Consider the following 21,241-nt stretch of genomic DNA (forward strand, 5'->3'; position numbering starts at 1 on the left):
TCAAAGAAACATCTATCCTTTGCCTATGCCTACTGGCCACTTTCCATGAACCCCTGTCCCTTTTGAAACAATCACACATAGAACATTCAAGTGATTTAAAAAATAATATTCACGTGCTAAAGATCGACACTTACAAAAAGTGAAATAATACATACCTATGTCCAACAATGTGAATGAGGATGGGAATGAAGAAGCACTCCCAAGACTATTGATAGCAGTAACCTTGGCTGTGTAACTAGATTCAGGTGATTCAGGGGTTAGGTTAATTCCAAGGTCCAAATGATCACAATAGTGATCATTACATTGCTTTTGCCAAGTTAAATTTTTTGGTCCCTTTAACCTGTAAATGAAAGACGATTGTGTTTAGCAAGATACTTTATGTGCTGTTGCCTTCTTAGCACAAAGGAACAAAATGTTCATATATTTAAAATTCCTCACATTTTTAAGGTCAGTTTTACTACTGGGGATACACAATGGGAATGTTTGTATTCTGTGGTCATAAATAGGGCCATACTTCACCCCTCTCTTTTGTTTTTGGTAGGACTGAGACTTTTTGACATTCGTATGGATGAGTAACCATCTCTACACTGTCTGAATTCCCAAAACCCTGGCTGACATCTTAGCTCCTTAGGACAGATCCAATCATCCAAAGGATCCATGGGCACCTTGGCATTTACTGCACAGAAATACCAGATGCTAGTACAGACCAGAACCCCGAGCCCCACTGCCTTTTCCTTATCTCCTACTCACTTAGGCATAGTGCTACCAGCGGGATCTTTGGAGAGGATTACAGAATCAACTCCAAGGAAAAGAATCTCCCAGACTCTCTTTTTGTGAACTCTCAGGTCAGGCAAAGGTGCTTTAAAAAGAAACTCCTCCAAGGCAAATGGAATGCTACCACAAAAAAGAGTCTATTTATAGACTCTAAGAGTCTATACCATGACCCTAAGAGTCCACAACTGCAGAAAAGGAAAGGGATATAATGCAGCCAGTTTAATCCTATAAAGCAGGGAAGAACGACTACAACATGGGCCTTGGATGCCCTGAAGAGAACTCTGAGTTAGTCACACTTTAGATGAATAAACCAGTTTTACTTGATGAACACTAGAATTTTTTTTAAAGTATCTAATTATCTAGAGGTGTTTATTGCTTCTTCTCTCTGGTAAAACTAGAACTGTTCGGTACTTCTAAATGTCATCTAAGAGAAGACCTACCAAAAAAGCTGCAAAAATACAGTCTCACTCACTGTAAAGTATAGGCAGTATACAGGTGGGTGTCTTGTCCTCTATCCCAGGTGCATCTCACGGTCCCACGTTCTCCCTTCTGTATACAAGATAAGTTTTGAGGCTGTTCTGGAACAACTTTAAAAATAAATAACAAAACCACCTATTTTAAATAGCACACAGGTGATACTTCAATTACATTGTTATTATTTGCCAACAAGATAACAATACTTCCCCTATGTCTCCTATACCCAGAGGAGCTGGGAGCTATTTCAGATCCCATGAAGTTCAAATTTGCCTCCTAGGCATGAATTTCTTCTAATAACCATGGCAATAATAGTGAATATGGATCAAACAATTATTATATGCCAAGTCCTATGCTCAGTGTTTTATGTGTGGTTTTTCTCAATTGGAAATCATAGCAGCTACATCAAGTACCTAAGACTTAGAGATGAAGTATCTTGCCCAAGATTACAAAACGATGAAGTGGCAGAATCAGGTCTCCAGCCCAGGAGTGGCTGACTTGAATCCAAGCCTTTCACCACCATATTTTACTGTTCTCCCTGACAGATGAACGTCCAGTGCTAGCTCCATTACCCCGGTTGATGATGAGTTTACCTTTTTAGAATGAAGCCCATTCAAATATTAGAAACGTTTAAAACTGAGGGGCTTTCTTTCTCCATTGACCTGAGATTTGTTGCCAAGGCACTTTTACCCACTGGCCCTTAGTCATGTCTTCCTGGGCTGTACCACCTAAATCTAATTTCTGCAGCATCACTTGGAGCACTTAATGAACATGTATAAATTAATTCTTTATGTACACAGACATTGAGAACCTTCCATGGGCTAGGCAGTGTTAGCTGTGGAAATGCAAAGGTGAACAAGGCAGGCATGGTCCCTTCTATCATAAGGTGTGTATTTTTAAATGAAGCCATTTTATAGTCAAAGACAGAACTCAAAGCTAGGAGTTTCTCAGATATAATGGAGATAAGAGAAAATACTCTGTTACTGGGTCATCTCATTCTACCCTAATACTGAGACCCAGATGTAGACAGAGGCTTCCTTTGGGTGAGATAAAACAAGGGTACCACCGAAGCCCTAGACACTGTCTGCTCAGAAAAAAAGAAAGCTGTAATTGATGGAATAAAAGCTTTTTTTGTCCTTAGCACACACCATAGATCTGGGGACAGTAAGTACCCACTGTGTGATCTTGCCCAGATGAGCTTCTCAGAGCTTCAGTTTCTTCATCTATAAAGTGAGTAGAACAATATGTAGCTCATAGAGTTTTGTTTAATGGAATAATAAACTCTTTCTTTTCCTAGGATAATAGACTCATATGTGTATATACAGATATACATATATACATGTATACATTTATATGTATACTTTATACATCTGTATATACAACCGCTTATGACTAATACTATGTTAACTTTTCATTTTATGTACAACTTCTTGTTTATCTTGGAGGTAGTCATTTTCTTGTTTTTCCATTTGTTTAGTTTCTTTATTATTAATATAATTCCAAACTTTCAAGTCAATTATCTGAATCACTGTTCAACATACTCAGAAGCACTGAGAATTATATTTGTTTCATCTGCTTGGAGACCAGTTTCCGGGAGCCTTGTGAACTTTCCAGTAAGATGGGTTTGCCTCTATGCCTGTACACAGCTATCTTTCTGGAACTGCCAGACCTCAGTGTCCTGGAAATTCCTTCTCTTTTTTTTTTCCCTGTGTTGGATCTCCTGTTTCTTAGATCCAATGCTTTCTTCTTTCTTGATTTAATTACTTGTGCTGGTGGAGTATATCCTCCAGTAGTTCCCTGGGAAAGGTTGCAGGAGAGGAAATATTTTGAACATGGCTAAAAATGTCATTATTCTACCCTCACACTTGACTGATACTTTGGCTGAGTATAGACTGTGCTTAATGGGGTCTCTTCTCTTTCATTCTTATGGATTCTCAAAGAGATCATAACTTCTGGGAACTTTTAGTATTTTGGGAAACATTTTTGAATTATTTCTCTGATAATTCTTATCTGTTTTTTTCTTTCTAAAAATCCCTAGTTTCATAGGTTGGACCTTCTTCTCTAATTTTGTATTTTATCTCCTATATTTTAAAACTCTTGATCCTTTTGCTCTAATATGAGGAAAAAAACCTCCTCAGTTTACATTTCTTCCCTCCTATTGAGTTTTTCATTTCCACTTATTTTTTGGTGGGGGGGATGTTTTTTATTCTCTGAATATTTCCTTTTTATAGCATCCTATTTTTGTTCTACATGCAATATTTGCTCTTAATTCCTAAGTGTATCAAGGATAGATTTTGTTTCTTAACATTTCTTCTCCCTGAATACATCTGTTTCTTCCACTTTGCTTCTATGCTTTGTTCCACATGTTTGTTTCAGTTTCTGTTCTCCATGTTAGGCATTTTCCTCAGATCCTTGTTTTTTTTTTATTTTTTATTTTTTTTATTTTTGGCTACCCTGTGTGGCTTGTGGGATCTTAGTTCCCCAACCAGGGATTGAACCCAGGCCCTTGGCAGTGAAAGTGCTGAGTCCTAACCACTGGGCCACCAGGGAATTCCTGGATCCTTGTATTTTTACTCATATATAGGAGGGGGAACGCTACATTATAGATTGGAGCTCTGTGGATATGTCAGTTGAGGGACATTTGTTGACTCTGGGTTTCACTCCAGGGTGATCTGACTAGGGTTTCTTAGGAGCCTCTATTGCAAATAATTTTAGATATTTCCTCTTAGCCTGGTCTGATTTCCAGAAAAGGATTTTCTAATCTGCCAGGAGGAGGGTACAGGTCTGAAGGGAGCTATATGCCAACGTCCTTTTCATCCTTCTGTTTTTCAGTGCATACCACCAATCTCAACTGAATGGGCTGAAACTAGCTCAGTGGCCCTCTGATACCAGGCCTCCAGGGCTATGCCAGTGTAGAAAAGCAGCAAGTAACTGGATACATGAAATTGGGAAGGGAATCTGAGAATCTGTTTTTTAAATAGATTTTTCAATTAAAATCTCCCATTTTTATCCCCACTGCTACCCTCACTCCCAGCAGTATATGGTATCACCAATTTCTGTCTGTCTGGGGTGGGAGCTTCTGCATTAAATCAGGTTGCATCTTGAAGTTTCTCACTGCCAGCTGTAGGCTAAGCCAATTATCACTGGCCCACCTGTTTTCCAGCTTCCAAAACTTTGTTGCTGTGTCTCCCCTCCCATTCCTTTTGTCCTTTAGGGTTTGTGCCTCTAGAAAACTTTTTTTTTTTTACTGCATCTTGGCTTTATTTCACAAGGAATGAAAGTAAATGCATGTGTTCAAACCAGCATCATTACCCTAACGCTTCATACAGTCTTTTGATGACCAAATGAGATAAAGTACCTGGCACTTTTGCTTAACGAAAATGTTACTCACCCTCACCTTTACTCCTAAAAGTTTGCAGAGCATCTCATTTTAAAGACCACAGCTCTTACCCACAAATCAAGTCAACTTTCTCAGTGTGAGTTCCCTGGACCATGAAATCAAGGTGTCTACCTACTTCAGCCCAGGACTTGGTTTGGGCAGAGACTGTCTGTCCCAGGAGAAACCAGATGTGATTCTCTTCAATACAAATATATAATAGCCGATGCTAAGGAAAGGTCAGAAATCAAAGTCTCTGAAAATTAAAATGGTTTACCATGTAATGAATTGTTATGCGTATTATCCTTATTATTTTTAAAAGCCCTACTTACTAGGTGAAATAAAAGGTCTTAGAAAAACAGCTTTCAGAAATATCAACAGCTAAACATATATTGAAAACAACTAAGCAAGGATCCATTGTCTTTCATTTATTTCCTTGATTGTCCAAATAGTTTGTGGCCCAATCCTCTGAGGTTAGGTAGAGCACTGGTTGTTTAGTTACCGCACAATTTGGATGAGCTCCAGGCAGCAGAGCAGCACAAGCCCAGGAAGGGGCCAGAAAGAGAAGGCTTAAAGGCCATTTACCCATTCCCAGTTCTGAAGAACCAGTCAACTTTATGACAGGCCCACTCAGAGTATGCAATGGCACTATGGGCTACTGCTTATCACAAAAAAGAAAGTGGGCTGCTCACTCCCTCACTAGATAGATTTAAGCTTACTACACCGGGTGAAACCAACATTCATTGTGTCTTTTCTTGGAATGACTAGCCATACTCAGAAAAAGGTGTTGCTTCCAGTCAGTTCTTCACCTCAAAGGTGCTAAACTTGTTCAAAGAGCAGCCATTTGATAGTGTGGTTACCACCTGAGTATGCTGCACAAGCAACATTCCAGCAGTGTCACCCAACTGAGCTGCACTGGGCAGATACCCCTCACCATCTCCCTAGATCTCCTGATGCTGCAAACTGTCACAGATGTATCCACAACCTCTGGATGGAAAAGTAAACAAATGAGGGCTTCCCTGGTGGCGCAGTGGTTGCGAGTCCGCCTGCTGATGCAGGGGACACGGGTTCGTGCCCCGGTCCGGGAAGATCCCACATGCCGCGGAGCGGCTGGGCCCCTGAGCCATGGCCGCTGAGCCTGTGCGTCCGGAGCCTGTGCTCCGTGACGGGAGAGGCCACAACAGTGAGAGGCCCGCGTACCGCAAAAAAAAAAAAAAAAAAGTAAACAAATGAAAAGGGGTTACATCACTCTCATGCACCTAAGCAAAGATAGGAAATGGAATGGAATGGCTTAAGGACATCTGCAAAGATACTGACTTTCAAGGCCATTGTTAGCCCCCTAAATAAGAAGAAAACACCTGCAGCACTGTGGACACCTGGAACTGACATCACAGGGCTGAGAATGTCTGATACCAATATGGTATGATGGTCTGTAAGATTGTGAATTACCTGGATGAAATATTCAGGTGTTCTGAGGACAAGGGAGGTGAGGACTAATGGTGTTTTTAAGAAAAAATTTTCATTTTGTCTATAACCAATGCTTATACTTCCTTTCAAGAGAAACAGGCTCAGCGCTCAGCATGCTGCACACATGAAGAAAAGAGTAAAACCGATGGAACTGCAACCCTAGCGCTCATCACTTAAGTGCCTCCTTTGTGACCGGTACTAGGTTAAGCACTTTGCATACAAGGTGTCATCTAATCACTACAACCATCTTATGAGCTAGGTGTTAGTATCTTCATCACACAAATGGAGAAACTAAGACTCAGAGAACTGAAATTGTCTAAGAGTCCACTGCTAGCGGCAGTGTTGAGGTTCAAAGCCTAGGTACCTTTTACTACACCACAGGCTATCAGAGCTGAGAGTGCGTGACCCATAAGTGGTGTGAACACGAGCCCCTGATCTGGAAGAGGAGTACAGGACCTAGTTTATGCCTCCGTGCCCACAAATGATTTGCTTAGACGTTTGCTTGGTGTTCTGCTCAATGCTTGTGGTTGACCTCCAGGAAGACCGCCTGGTACCGACCACCTTCTTATAGGTCACAGAGAAGAGGATGGAAGCCTCTTCCCTAGAAGAGGGAAAGAGACTCTTTCCATCCTGAAGAGTCTCACTGAGGTCTATGTCACTCTCTTTATGAGAGGGACCCTGTCCTTGCATCTTGGTCAGTCAGCCTACTGCAGCAATTCCTCCCACTCTTCTTATGCCTCTCACCTGCCCCTTCGGAGCTTCCCTGGATCCACAGAGGCACAGAGTGCCGTGGGATCGCTCAGGGCCTATGTATGCTCACTGGCTTGCTGGGCTGGGCCTTTAAGGCTGCAGGCTGCAGGCTGCAGGAAGGTGTGCTGTCGGCTCACCCTGTGCACTGTGGCTCAGGCTGTAGACGCCAACTCTGACATCTTAGTTCTTTCTCCCCACGGCTGCGTGGAGGAGCCCACACACAGTGCAAGCAAGCAGTGCGGGGGAGTTGGTGCTCTGTGGGTGAACTCTGACCGACGGCAGACTGTTAATTCTTTCACGTGTCGCTCTATTTCTATATGTTCTTTCTGGGGATGTCGCTACTGACCAAGAAACCAGCTGTATCTTCTGTTGATGCCAAGGCCAGCTCAGTCACTTAACCACCTCGTGTTTGCTCTGCTCCTTTCCTAGTTCATTCCCTCACTCTTGCTCCTCTAGAACTGTACAACTCCCCTCCCCCCATGAAGTCTTAGCACGTCAGTTTTGTCTCATGCAGTTTTCTAGAAAACCCAGGAAAAGATACTAAGTATGATGATAGTTCTCTCTTAACCTCTGCTAAGTCTGATAACCAGTGGTCAGGAGTGAGGTGGATGGAAGAACTATTTTTTGTGCATTAAGTCAGAGAGAGGAAAAGTGCTCAGCCTTGGGTATCAGCCTGGGCTGCATAAGTCAAAAGAGACATCTCTCTTCTTTTTGGGGGGCAGTGGCTTTGAACAATTCTCATAAGTAAGAAGGCATGAAGACTCAGCTGTGGAGAGCCATTTTCCTGCCATTGGAGCCCACGGGCAATAGGTAAATGGTCTTAATGGCCAAAAAGAGGAGCGAAAGAGAGAGGGGAGGAGAGGGGTGGAAAAGAGAGAAGAGAAGGAAGAGGAGACTTACTAAATGTGATCCCAGTTCTATTGATTTCTGGACTTCTTACATTGAGGTGCTCATGTTACTATCAAGATTAAATGTATCTGGGACTTCCCTGGTGGCACAGTGGTTAAGAATCTGCCTGCCAATGCAGGGGACACAGGTTCGAGCCCTGGTCCGGGAAGATCCCACATGCCGCGGAGCAACTAAGCCCGTGTGTCACAACTACTGAGCCCATGTGCCACAATTACTGAAGCCCACGTGCCTAGAGCCCGTGCTCCACAACAAGAGTAGCCACCGCAATGAGAAGCCCGCACATCGCAACGAAGAGTAGCCCCTTCTTGCCACAACTAGAGAAAGCCTGCGTGCAGCAACAAAAACCCAATGCAGCCATAAATAAATAAATTTATATTAACAAAAAGATTAAATATATCCTTGTGGTGGGAGAAGAAAGAACACTGTCTTCTACTTGGATTTCTGCTTAATCATGACAAATACAAGAAGATCACCAATTTTTAGGAATTCAGGATGGAATGCTCACCACCAACGGAGATCTCTGCCCCACATATTCGAATCTCGTCATTACTGCTACAGGCCAGTTTGCAGACAAACAGGGTTGTACCCAGGGGAAGACCTGTGACTTGTGAGCTGAGTGAGTGACCATGCTGAAAATAGATTCTTCTGTCAAACTTGTAGAGGATTAACTTGTTAAAACTGGAGAATTGCACGCAGCCTTGTTTGGTCTTCAAAGAGCACGAAATGTTGACAGCTGACCCAAGTGAAATTACATGGGAAGGCTGCACAGTCACATCCCCTCTCTTGCACACATCTGCAATAAGACACAAATGCAAAAGACATAAGATGGCATATAAGAAACCCACTGCAAGATGGAGGGTTTGTGTAATTCCCCAAAGCTAGATAAAACTAACCCTGTCAAATGATGGAAATATACATAAGCTACATTGCTCTGGCTGTATTGGTGAAGCACAATGAGGAGAGAAGGCAACCATATTAAAGTCTAACTGTATTTGAATTAAAATGTACATCCTTCTCAAAACAGTAATACTATAACCAGAACTATAAATAGGAAAGTGGTGAGAAAATAGGGTTGGAAGAACATTCAGGAGCACAGTTCTAGGAAAAACCAATCTCTCTTATATGCAAATTATTCACCAGACTACTAAAAATTACTTCCCAGAATAAATCACATTTGTTCCCATCCCCACTTATGATTTATAACACTTACTTCAATACTCATACCAAAATGATTAACAAGCTATTAGAAATGTTTAAAAGGCTATTACAAATGTTAAAGGGCAGATTTGGGAATAATTCCCTCTCTTGCTATATTAGAGGTATAAAGTATGTGTAATCTATTATTTTATAACAAAGAGAAAATATTTAGGGGCTCTGTATGTGTAGTTTGCATCAAGGATGGAAATCAAGTCTTACCATGGTATTCCTTCAAGATGTAAGACCCTAGGTAGGATGAACCATTGCCCAATACAGCTAATACGAAATCACATGAATGTATTCTTCTTTTAAAAAAAGTTCTCCATATTATTTTCTATATGCCAGGTCCCACAATAAACACTTAAAGAGAGGTCATTCTTACTCTCTAGGAGGTTTTGTATATGTAGATACGACAACTAATCAGAAATTAGCAGTTTTGGGTAGTACTCGCTACTGCTGATGAAAAAAAGAAAAAAAACCTCAGAATTATAGACTCACCTTGAATTTTTAGATGTGATATAAAGCCTCCACTGAAAGCCTTTTTTGGTAATTATCAGATTGCTTGGATCAACTACCATAAACAAATTGGTAAAAAAGTTATTCATATCAAATAAAGGAAATACTGAATTCTGAAAAGTTTCCACTTTTATTTTCAGAACTAAATCTCTTTCTCTCTCTTATCTTACTTATATTTTTGTTTTCTGTTTCTTTGATCCTAAGGGGCCAGAAAGTAAAAAATAAGATGCCAATAAAAACAGCAAAGAAAATGCCAGCCATTATTTTTTTAGCAGAGCTGAATCCATCCGTGAATACCCTCTGTTAAAATGTACTATAATGTAAAACATTCATTCATGATGCCTAGCTTGATACCTAGCCATTTTGTTAAGAGGAAAAGATATCATTGGACTCTTAATCATTAGTATTAATGAAATAAAATACATATTAGCAACAGACATAGAACCAGACTTATCCACTTAAACTTGACAGAAGATTGACTACAAAAGACCAACTACCAGAACAATTACCACAAATGCATATTTCATCTATAACTGAGAATTTAAACCAAAAATCCCTCCACAGATTAGATTACAGAAATATCTTACCTATTTTTGCTTTAACTAACAGCCACACGATGATAAAAGTAAGTGCCAATGGGCACCCGTTAACTGTATGTGCCATGAACAGTCAACTCTGGGATACACCTCTGTATTTTTCCTTGTAAAAGAAGACAAATTCATTCATGTTAAATACATTCACAAAATACCAGAACCAATACTATTCAGAGGGCTTAAAATGCCCCTTTAATTTTCTTCACGTTGTTAAGATTTTTTTGTTTTTAATGAAGTTTACCTTTAAAACTAGTAAACTGAAAATCTTAGCCACCTCTAACCCCCATGTCATTTAAGCTTCTTGGGGTCAGCAAAGGGTGGGGGAAGAGATCTGGCCTTTGGAGTCCTTTAGAACTGGTTTAAATACTTTGAGACTACTGGGCAATTTACTTAACCTTCTGAGCTTCAGTCTCACACAAAACTTTTTTCTTCCAAACAGGGCTGCATCATCATAGTCAAACGCAGTAGTATTAAATTCCAAGAGTAGTGAGAATTTCTTTCTTTTTTTTAATTTTTAAAATTTAAAGTCTTTTACTGAATTTGTTACAATATTGCTTCTGTTTTATGCTTTGGTTTTTTGGCCGCAACGCATGTGGGATCATAGCTCCCTGACCAGAGATGGAACCCACACCCCCTGCTTTGGAAGGCGAAGTCTTAGCCACTGGACCACCAGGGAAGCTCCAGTAGTGAGAATTTCTGATCTAGTTATGTGCTTCTGGAAGTAACAGGAGATTAAAAAGTGGCTCATAGGCCCGTAAGCCATGGCCGCTGAGCCTGTGCATCCGGAGCCTGTGCTCCGCAACGGGAGAGCCCACAGCGGTGAGAGGCCCGCGAACCACAAAAAAATAAAAAATTAAAAAAATTAAAAAATAAATAATAATAAAAAAATAGTGGCTCATAACCACACACACCCCACCCCCCCACCAAGAATTCAGTGAAAGATTGATCTCTTTGGCAGTAAGAAAAGAATTCCAAGGGTTCTTAGGGGGCTGTTTGGGTTTTCTATAGAAGTTCAATTTTGTTTGTTTGCTTGTTAATTCATTATTTATTTATTTTACTGAGTATTTTTACCTTGAATGATTTGGAAAACGCAAGCTGGTGATTTCTGTTTGTTTCCAACTTTAAACTTAAGGAATGGCTTTAGCAAATCCCTAAATTCTATTAAAGGTGGACCAGAAATTCATGAAGCAGGCTGAAAAGCTGTGTGATGTTGGGCCACTGGCAACCAGCCAATGCAAATGTTCACCTCATATTCCCATACCTAGAAATGGGCCAGAACGTACTGGAGAGCCTCAGAAAAATTCACTTATTCATTCAACAGTGATGGCTACCTTTCATCTGCCAGGCACCGTGTTAAGTGCTAGAGATACAACAGTCCTGCCCTAGTGGGCTTCTAGAAAGTGTCCACTTGTTCTTTCCTTTTTTGCGGTACACGGGCCTCTCACTGTTGTGGCCTCCCCCGTTGCGGAGCACAGGCTCCGGACGCGCAGGCTCAGCGGCCATGGCTCACGGGCCCAGCCGCTCCGCGGCATGTGGGATCTTCCCGGACCAGGGCACGAACCCGTGTCCCCTGCATCGGCAGGCGGACTCTCAGCCACTGCACCACCAGGGAAGCCCCACTTGCTCTTTTGACTCCTCTGCCTCTAACCCAATCATCACTCAGGGAAGCCCCCAGATAATATCAGCATCTTTTCAATACTCTTTGCTGGTGGCTCTTCCTCCTCCTCCTGACTGTTAGGTCTTGGAGGACCTCAGTGTACTCAAGACACTTTTGTCTCTATTTCTAGTCTCTCCCGAGGGATCTCCTCTGGTCACCTGGCTCTAGATACCATCTGTATGCTAAAGACCCTCCCATGCTTATCTTCAACTCAGACATTGCTCTGAGCTCTAGTCTCATACGTATGTCTCCTTGGCATCACTTCTTGGACATCAAGAGACTGCTCAATATTAACATATTCAAATTGAATTTTTGGTCTCCCTTCTCCAAACTGGTTCTTCCTCCAGCCTTTTCTACCTCCGTGAATAACATTTTTATCCCCTGAATTGCTCAAAAACCTAGACGTCATCCTCGATTCCACCCTCTCTCTCATGCCCCACAGCCAAACCATCACTAAGTCCTGTCAATTTTATCTCCAGAATACATCACAGATCAGTCCACTTCTCTCCATTTCTACCATCCTCACCCCAGTCCAAACCACTGTCCTCTCTCCCCTAGATGACTGCAGTAGCTCCTTAATGTGCCTCTCCATCCATCTTTGCCCCTTTCTAAGTCATTTTCACATAGCTGACTACCTTTTAAAAACATACATCAGATTATGTTACCTGCTTCATATCACCTCTATTTAAAACCTGTCCACAGGGCTTCCCTGGTGGCGCAGTGGTTGAGAGTCCGCCTGCCAATGCAGGGGACACGGGTTCGTGCCCCGGTCCGGGAGGATCCCACATGCCGCGGAGCGGCTGGACCCATGAGCCATGGCTGCTGAGCCTGCGCATCCAGAGCCTGTGCTCCGCAACGGGAGAGGCCACAACAGTGAGAGGCCCGCGTACCGCAAAAAAAAAAACATCAACAGGTCCCCATTGCTGTTAGAAAAAAAATCCCAAGTCCTTACCATACATGACTCTCTCAGCCACTGCATGGCTTCATGTCTCCTATCTTGCCACCATCATTTGCTCTACGTTTTTGCCTTGCCAGCTCTGCTTCATTCACACTGGCCTTCAGACTGTTCCTTGAGCAAGGCATGCCCTTTGCTGCTCCGGGGACTCTGCGCTTTTCATTTCCTCTGCTAGAATCCTCTTCCCCTGGCTCTTCTTAGTGGCTGACTGGCTTACATCTCTCAGACCTCAGATCATGTGTCACTTCCTCAGAGAGCCCCTCCCTGACCACTCAGCCAAAGTGGTCTTGGCCATCTCCTTTCTACTCATCACCTTATTTACTTCATGATACAATCTGTAACTATCTTGTTTATTTATTTGATTGTCTTATTTATCATCTGTCTTTGTGCTAGAGTTTAAGCCACCATGAGAGCAGGAACTTTGACTGTCTTGCTCACTGCCATATGCGAGCACTTGGCATTGGGAAAGAGTACTCAATATGTCTTTTTTGAACGAGAGAAGGGAAGGAGGGATGGAGGGGCTATAGACAATTCCCTATAAACGTCCCTGTGGTAGGCAGCATAATGGCCCACCAAAGATGTCCATGCCCTAATCCCCAGACCTGTGAATATATTATGTTGCACGACAAAGGGACTTTGGAGATGTGACTAAAGTTAGGGACCTTGAGGGGAGGAGGTTATCCTGGACACCCAGATGCGCCCGATCTAATTACGCGAGTCCCTAAAAGTGGGTGAGGGAGGCAGAAGGGTCGGTCAGACAGCTGTAGAGCGAGGACTGTGCTGCTGCCTTTGAAGATGGAGGGAGGGGGTTATGGGCCAAGGAAGGTGGTGCCTCTGAAATCTGGAGATGACCCTCAGCTCACAGATACTGTAAAATGTATTCTCTGGGTCTTGGTTTAAAATGTTTGAGAAACACTGATCTAAATTGAAATCCAACAGTTTCGCTCTCTCTAAATCATGAAGGCCCAGGTCATGGCACACAATGGCTTCTGTGAGCTAATTCCTGTCTTCATTACCAGCCACATCCACCACTGTTGACACTGTTGTCTAGTAACACTGAGCTGCACATCCCATGCCAATACATGCTTCTGTGTCTTTGTTCATGTTATTCTCTTACCTTTCCACTGTTCTTAGACTGGCTAAGTCTTTTTTTTTTAGTGAATGGTATTTTTTAAAATTTATTTAATTTATTTTTGGCTGTGTTGGGTCTCTGTTGCTGTACCCGGGCTTTTCGCTAGTTGAGGCGAGCAGGGACTACTCTTTGCTGCGGTGCGCAGACTTCTCACTGTGGTGGCTTCTCTTGTTGTAGAGCACGGGCTCTAGGAGCGCGGGCTCTAGAGCGCAGGCTCAGTAGTTGTGGCGCATGGGCTTAGTTGTTCCGCGGCATGTGGGATCTTCCCGGACCAGGGCTTGAACCCATGTCCCCTGCACTGGCAGGCGGATTCTTAACCACTGCGCCACCAGGGAAGCCCCAGATTGGCTAAGTCTTACTCATCCAGCCCAACTCAGCTCAGGCACCTTCTATTCAGTCATTTATTCAACAAATATATATTTAGCCATTGCTATGTGCCAAGGACTTGGGAGAGAGTGGAGAAAAAGACAGACAAGGTTTTAGGTCTCATGGAACCAACATTCTGGAGAAGGTAGACAAAAGACAAATAAATAACAAACAGATACCTTCAGATAATGACGAAAGAATAAGAGAGGCTAAGGGGAGAGAGAACCCGAGGAGGAGAGAAGGCAGTCAATGAAGGTGTTTCTAGGAGGTGAAACTTGAGCTGAGATTGGCACAAGCCAGACAAAGACTCAAAAAGACTTCCTGACAGAATAAATGTTGAGTGCAAAGCCTGGAGGCAAAGGAACAAGCTTGCTGTGGTTGAGGCATAGAAATAAGGTCAGGGTAGCTGGGGAAAGTGACTCTGGGGAGAATGGTATGAAATGAAATTTGAGAAGAAGGTAGGAGCCAGATCTACCATGGGCTTGTTTGCCATGGAAGGGAGCCTAGATTTTACTCTCCAATCTATGGGAAACCATTGGTATATCATTAGAGGTTTTATTTATTTATTTAACTGGGTTTTAACTAGGGTATCACAAGATATGAATTACATTAAACACACACACAAATACAAAAGCAAACAAACAGAAAAACTAGTCTTGGCTCTGTGTATGGAGGCTGGAGTAGAAGCAAGCAGACCAGTTAGGAAGCACCTGGGGAGGCCCAGGTAGGAAATGACGGTGATGTGGACCACAGTGATAGCAGCAGAGATGGAAAGAAGTAGCCAGATCTTAGCCTTATTGATGTCTTCAGGTAGACTGAAGCCTCCTACTAGTATCTTCATAGCATCCTGGCATCCTCCTATCTTAGCACCTGTTGTATTAAATAGAACTAATTTCTTCTGGTATCTGCTTGTCTCCTCCATTAGCTTGCAAGTTCCTCATGGGCAGAGGCCACAATCCGTGGCACATAAAAGGCATGTGCTGAACTGAATGAAATTTAAATGGTTTTCCTGTTTTTTACTTCTGGTTTAGTTTAATATAACTACAATACATTAAAAGTACATTAAATCTTATTCTGCTACATGGTGTTCGACATCATTAATAAGTCTTTTTTTATTGTAGCTACCTTAGTTTAGTTTAAAATTCGTTAGTTTTCATTAAGCCTTGGAATATTCTGGCATAAAGGAAATTATGGATTGAATTAGAAGATAACTGAATGAACAGATATATAGGGATTAAATAGGTTTCTGCTTCTTAACTGCAAAGGGTATCTACAGGGTATCTTTCAATGTGCCTTGCAACTTATGAAGCGATAACATTCTCCAAATAGTAAAATATTCAATAGTAAAACATTACTTGGTTATTATAAGAATTTTTAAAATGTATATATCTGAAATATGTATATATATGATAGATATATACACACACCTATATATGAAATAGGCAAAATAGAGGATAAGTTTGAGTTTATATAGTACATTGATTCAAACACAAACATGCTCATTTCCTCTGAATGACCAGATAAAGTAGATGCTTCATTTATAAGAAACTCAGAACCCCAAAGACCTTCAAGTAAATGAGGTATCTTCCAATAAAATGAAACCTCCTATCAGTTGTAAACATCCTTCATACAGTCTGCCTGGAGGGTCAATATTAAAACTACAACTCTGTCTTGAATCAGAAAATCAAAGAGTGTGCTATGTCACTGACTCATCACTCAAGTGGTGACAATTTCCAGACAGTGAAAACAACATCTCAATGAGGGGGGGCGGGGACCAGCCAGAAATAAAGCAACTGGCAGGAGGGCAGAGACAATTCCCCCTCAGTGAGCCTCTCTTTCCCCACTGCTCCAAGAAGCACAAAATAAACAGCTAAAATCATATTTGACTAGACTAGGAAAAACCCTTACCACAGGTGGTAATTTCATGTAGGCTAGAACTCTTCCTACTTCCACATCACTTTTCTTCTGTAGCACCATAGTAAGCTCAAGGGGCAGCATGGTATTGTGGAAAAGAAAAAGGCTAGTGAATCTCAGTTCTACTGCGTGCTGTTAACTGTCAGGGGGCCATTTCCTCATTCATGCAATGAGTTCAGGAATACCTACCTAGACAAAGTTACTAGGAGGATGAATATGCCAGTGTCATGGACCCATGAGAATTACCTAGCACAGGGTAGGCACTCCACTGAGGCTAGCTCCCATTTTCCCTTCTGGGTCCAGCTTTTGTATCTCTTTTCTAAATCGTTTACGACTTTCAACGTATTGGAATTGTATGTTTTGTTAGACAAGGTAAAAGGTCATATGTTAGGCAGTCTTATCCCTGGCTATCAAAGAATTTAATAACTCAGAGGAGGAAGGAACCTCAAAGGTTAGCCAATAATTACCATGTCCTACTGCTCCTTTCCCCTCCCAAAAGCTGACATTTGAGTCTGGGCCACCAGAGAACAACCAAGTGATTGTTCTGAATGTGCGTTAAGGCTGTCTGCCTTATAAATACATGCCGTTAATTACCCAGTTGACGCAATGAGGCAGGGTACAAAATCATTCTCTTCTGCCAGCAAAGCTACTGACAGACATATCTTACTGGTGGCAGATCAGTACAGAGACAACACTTTGGAGGTCATGTATTCTACATTCCTCATTTTTTTTTTTTGCGGTACGCGGGTCTCTCACTGTTGTGGCCTCTCCCATCGCGGAGCACAGGCTCCGGACGCGCAGGCTCAGCGGCCATGGCTCACGGGCCCAGCCGCTCCGCGGCATGTGGGATCTTCCCGGACCGGGGCACGAACCCCTGTCCCCTGCGTCGGCAGGTGGACTCCCAACCACTGCGCCACCAGGGCAGCCCTACATTCCTCATTTTATATACAGATAAACTGAGCCCTAGAGAAAAGAAGGGACTTGCCAAAGGTCCAAAGGTCACATTAATAGCAGAATCCAGATCAGAACGGAGGTGTCCCAATTTCTAATCCAAGATTACTTCTAGCAGGTAAGATTGCTTCTGATCAGTTGCAACTATAGCAGCATAAAACTAGAAATAACACTAATATTAACACTGCCCTTAATACTAATGCTACAGTTTGTTGATCTTTTATTATGTTTGATGTACATTACATACAATCTTTATGATACCCATCTAGTAAAGCACTTACAATGACTAATGCTTTAGTTTTCAGAAGGTTGAATCACCCACCTCCCTCAAAAGAAGATCAAACAATAAAACCCAGTGTACATACAATATGTAACCATCTCTAATGATCTATTCCACTCTGAGGATGGAAGAGGAAAATCAGGTCCACCAAGTAGCTAACTTGCAACTCAGCCACTGGAGCTAACCTTCTCTTCCCCATACCTTTCCATGGGCTATGTCATGAAAAAGAAGAGTTTCCTGACCAAAGCATCATCTCCTTTTTGCTTCTGAGTCTACCATTTGTTGAAAATTCGAACAAGCCATAACACGGACAAACTCTGGCCTGCCAGCCTCAGATCATCAAATCACCCCCTTCATAATGTCAGATGGCTTAAAGGGGAAGGAAAGTAACCACATCAACCCCTTCTGCTTTTTCTTCTTGATAGCCAACAGTTCCAACCCCCATTACGTGAGCCGAATTGGACGCACACCTGTTTTCCTTTCTTATGCACCTGCTGAGGCTCTCTTGAACCTTCTCTCATCTCACTGGTTAGCATTTGTAGTCCTAATTTTACCCATTTACAGGAACTTTCTTCTCTTGCTTGAATTCAGGAGACTTCTGAAGTTTGGGTCCCTCTCTCTCTCTTTTTTTAAATTTTAGGGTGTTTTCTCCTTTCCCGCTTTATGACCTCTTTATAATTTTTCTTAACAAAGATCCCCTTATGCTTTTTTCCCTTCTTTCCTGTTTTTCTGGAATGTTCTGTCAGACCTATTCATCTCTATTTCCAATTCAGATATATCACCCTGGACATAATATACTGGCTCCTGAAATGTTGTGTGTAAACAAATTACATTTAAAATGCATTAGGGAATCTTATCAGGCCCCAACCCCAGAATCATATGTACTGTGAACTGTCTTATAAATTGAACAAGCATTCCTACAATAGAGCAATAAACAGGAAATAAAGACGTGGATGGAGTCTTGAAGAAACAAGGTACTTTCAGATCAGTTGGTGTTATTTGCTGTTTTTTCTTTCTTTGATTAGCTTCACAAGGCTACAATTTTCATGGCACTTGTTCAATTAAGTTTCAACAATCCAATCTTCTCTAATTTCACTCTCTGCATCCTTCAATAGCTATAAATAAAATAAGCCATCTTTTACTGAAAAGGATGATATACTGGAAAGAGCCTGGTATTTAGGGCCAGAGGATCATCCTGGGGTCAGGTGTCATCCTGGTTTCTCCACTTCTACCTGTGTCATCATCACAAGTAACTCTGAAAAATGGCAGTCCACATTTATTGAGAAAATTAGATCTCTTTCACTAACTTTTCTTCCTTAGCTTATTGGAAAAGTCTCTCCTTTGACACATTTAACCTTGAAGTCTCTATTCGTGGAAAATGGCATGGGAGTGGCAGGTTTATCCTTGAGTCTTGTAAAATCCTGGCAAGTTTTGTAGCTTCAACCCCTGAGTCTTTTCTTAGTGCTATAAGGCATTAAAAATATTAAAGCACATTACAATTACTTTGTTTTAAGAGTTTTCTCGGAATTTCACAACTATCTTAATATAATTGGAGGCACCCTGGGTCTAGGGGGCAGACAAAGACTAATGATCACCATGCTACAATATTCCTCAAGGTTTCTTCTATAAACTAAAAATTCAACCGAAATCTCGACACTAATAATCCCATATCTCAGCACCTCTGCCTGTTTTACTTAATATTTTCCTTTTCTTCTGCATATTACTGCAAAAGGGATGTAAATTAAGATTCTAATCTTAATAATCTTTTATAGGCATTTACTTAGCAATTTATCACAATGCAGAGCATGTGACTGAGTTGTTAACATTTGGTCTTCTACTAAATAAAGTAACTATTGGTATCTCTATTCTGCAGGTGGAGAGATCTGCAAGTTGATCACGATAATACAGAAAAACCAGAAGTAAATTCAGAATTAGATAAATTAAAACTACCTTCCATGCTTGAGTTTCCTCAATTGTAAAATAAAAATAAAAATAGCACCAAACTCACGGGATTATTGTGGGAGTTAAATTAGAAGCTCTTAGCAAAGTGCCTGGTATATAGAAAGAGCTCAATAAATACTATCATCCATTATTATTATTATAAGAAAAAAGATAATATCATTTACTTATCAAGGACATTGTTAGAATTAAGCTAGACAGCCTTGCTTTTTGACCTCTCTCTTGGCCCATTCATCTGGCTCATCACTGAAGAATTAATTTGATTAAAACTAGATCCCATACCTCCTCCATGAAAGGTGACTTCATGCCACTTATAATTTATGACATACTAAGTGTTCTCATAATTATTGTCTTCCTAAACAGTTTTAACTTTTTTGAGGACAGGAACTGAGACTTACGTTTCTTTATATTACAATGACCAGCACAATGTCTTGAACATAACAGATGTTCAATACATATCTATACTTTAAAAACACATTGTTACCATTAGTAAAGGACACCACAATGTTCCAAGAACAAAGGAAATTGGACAAAGCTTCTTTGGGGTTTGGCTTTCTTTCCAGATTAGCCTGCACAAATGTACATGCAGAAGTTGAGAGCAGTGCTGTGAGTGTAATTGCAAAGATGACAAATAATTGGCCAAAGAACAAAGCAGGTACAATTAAAAAAAAAAGTCCACAATTGAGAAATGATGTACATCTACTGTACTTATAGGATTCTTCTCCCATAAAAATCTCACATCTGCTTTAGAATTTTTTTCCACACTAGAACTCATTCTAATGTAAGAAAGATTCAAAGCTTGCCAAAATTTGGGAATTTATGTAAACATCATGACAGTCAAGAAACATGATGCATGATAAAAGAATGCTGCAAACTCTTTTAGAGCCTTTTGTGCCCAAGAAAGTGACAGTAATGAATTGAGAATTTCACATTAAAATGGAGGGAAAGACTATCAGCTCTCAGCCACTAAGGTCCTTTCAGTTATATGCTGGACAGAGAAACAGGGCACTGTACCATTCCTTGTTAAAGGGAACCAGAATCTAATGTTTGTTTGCCCAAGTGGAGGTGGATATAATGTTTTGAGTCAGAGGTGCAAAGGCAAGGAGCACAGAGTCTGGAGCCAAAAACCTGTAACTCACTATCTCTGTGAAAGTGTGAAAGTTTCCACATCTGTAAAACAGGAATACTTATAACCAGTTCACTGAGTTTCTGAAGAATTATAGAGGGTAACAGTGATACCCAAGGGCCAAGTCCATAGTAGGTGCTCAGCGAAGACTTTTATCCACACAGGATATACTCGTAGGGGATTGTAACAGACATTCGGAGTTTTGCCTTGTTCTTTAGAGATACCAGGAAAAAACATTCTGTATGCATTTGCATTGCTATTCGTAAAACCTGGATCTAATCGCAGGGATACTTAATCTCCTCCAATGTTTGTATTTACTGCCCCTCAACCAAGTGAAAAAAGCCTCTCTAAAGAGACATTTCACAGATGAGAAAAGCGACTGGCCAGGCGGCTCGCCCCAGAGCATTCTGCTAGTGACTAGACAGGTGGGGACTCTGCGTCTACAGAGGCCCCAGGAAAGTGCTGCGGAGAAAGGGACAATTCACCCCCATGCAAGACTAAGTAAGACTCCTCCATATCTTATTCTCAAAAGATCCACTTCCGAGCCGCGAGTCACGCCCGTGGGCCTGGACCCAGGCTGGCCCCTGACGGGTACCCGCTGCCGTTTCCAGACACCAGCCCTCCCCTCCTCACGTTCCCACCGTTCTGCGAACGCCTTGGAAACTCAATCTGAGCGCCCCTCCGCTCCATCTGGCCAACCGCGACCCGGCACTCTCAAGCGAACGTCCAGCCCACAGTGAGGACCCAGATGAGCAGAGGCCGCCCCCAAATCCCCCTCCCCGGTAGAAGCGAAGCACGAAAGCCGGGGGTCCCAAGCGTCCGCGCCCCACCGATTCCCCGGCCAC

General features: G+C 41.9%; 1 protein-coding gene across 3 annotated transcripts in view; it reads right to left on the bottom strand.

The window, feature by feature from the left end:
* Positions 1–21,241, bottom strand: part of IL12RB2 (interleukin 12 receptor subunit beta 2) — a 93,243-nt gene that overhangs the window by 71,486 nt on the left and 516 nt on the right. Inside the window, exons 1-5 of one of the 3 annotated variants that reach the window (XM_022581134.3) lie at positions 12,666–21,190; positions 10,051–10,162; positions 8,256–8,543; positions 1,247–1,361; positions 156–340 (exon numbers count right to left, since the gene is read on the bottom strand). In XM_022581134.3, the coding sequence (XP_022436842.1) occupies positions 156–340; positions 1,247–1,361; positions 8,256–8,543; positions 10,051–10,126 (664 nt within the window). In that variant the 5' untranslated portion in view covers positions 10,127–10,162; positions 12,666–21,190. Of the gene's footprint in view, positions 1–155; positions 341–1,246; positions 1,362–8,255; positions 8,544–10,050; positions 10,163–12,665; positions 21,191–21,241 lie in introns of those variants that run through there. The other 2 variants (XM_022581133.3, XM_022581137.3) reach the window with 2 other exon arrangements.

The sequence above is a fragment of the Delphinapterus leucas genome, chromosome 1, assembly GCF_059928025.1.
Source record: "Delphinapterus leucas isolate spDelLeu-1000000601 "Yukka" chromosome 1, BTC_Dleu_Yukka2, whole genome shotgun sequence".
Classification (NCBI taxonomy): Eukaryota; Metazoa; Chordata; class Mammalia; order Artiodactyla; family Monodontidae; genus Delphinapterus; species Delphinapterus leucas.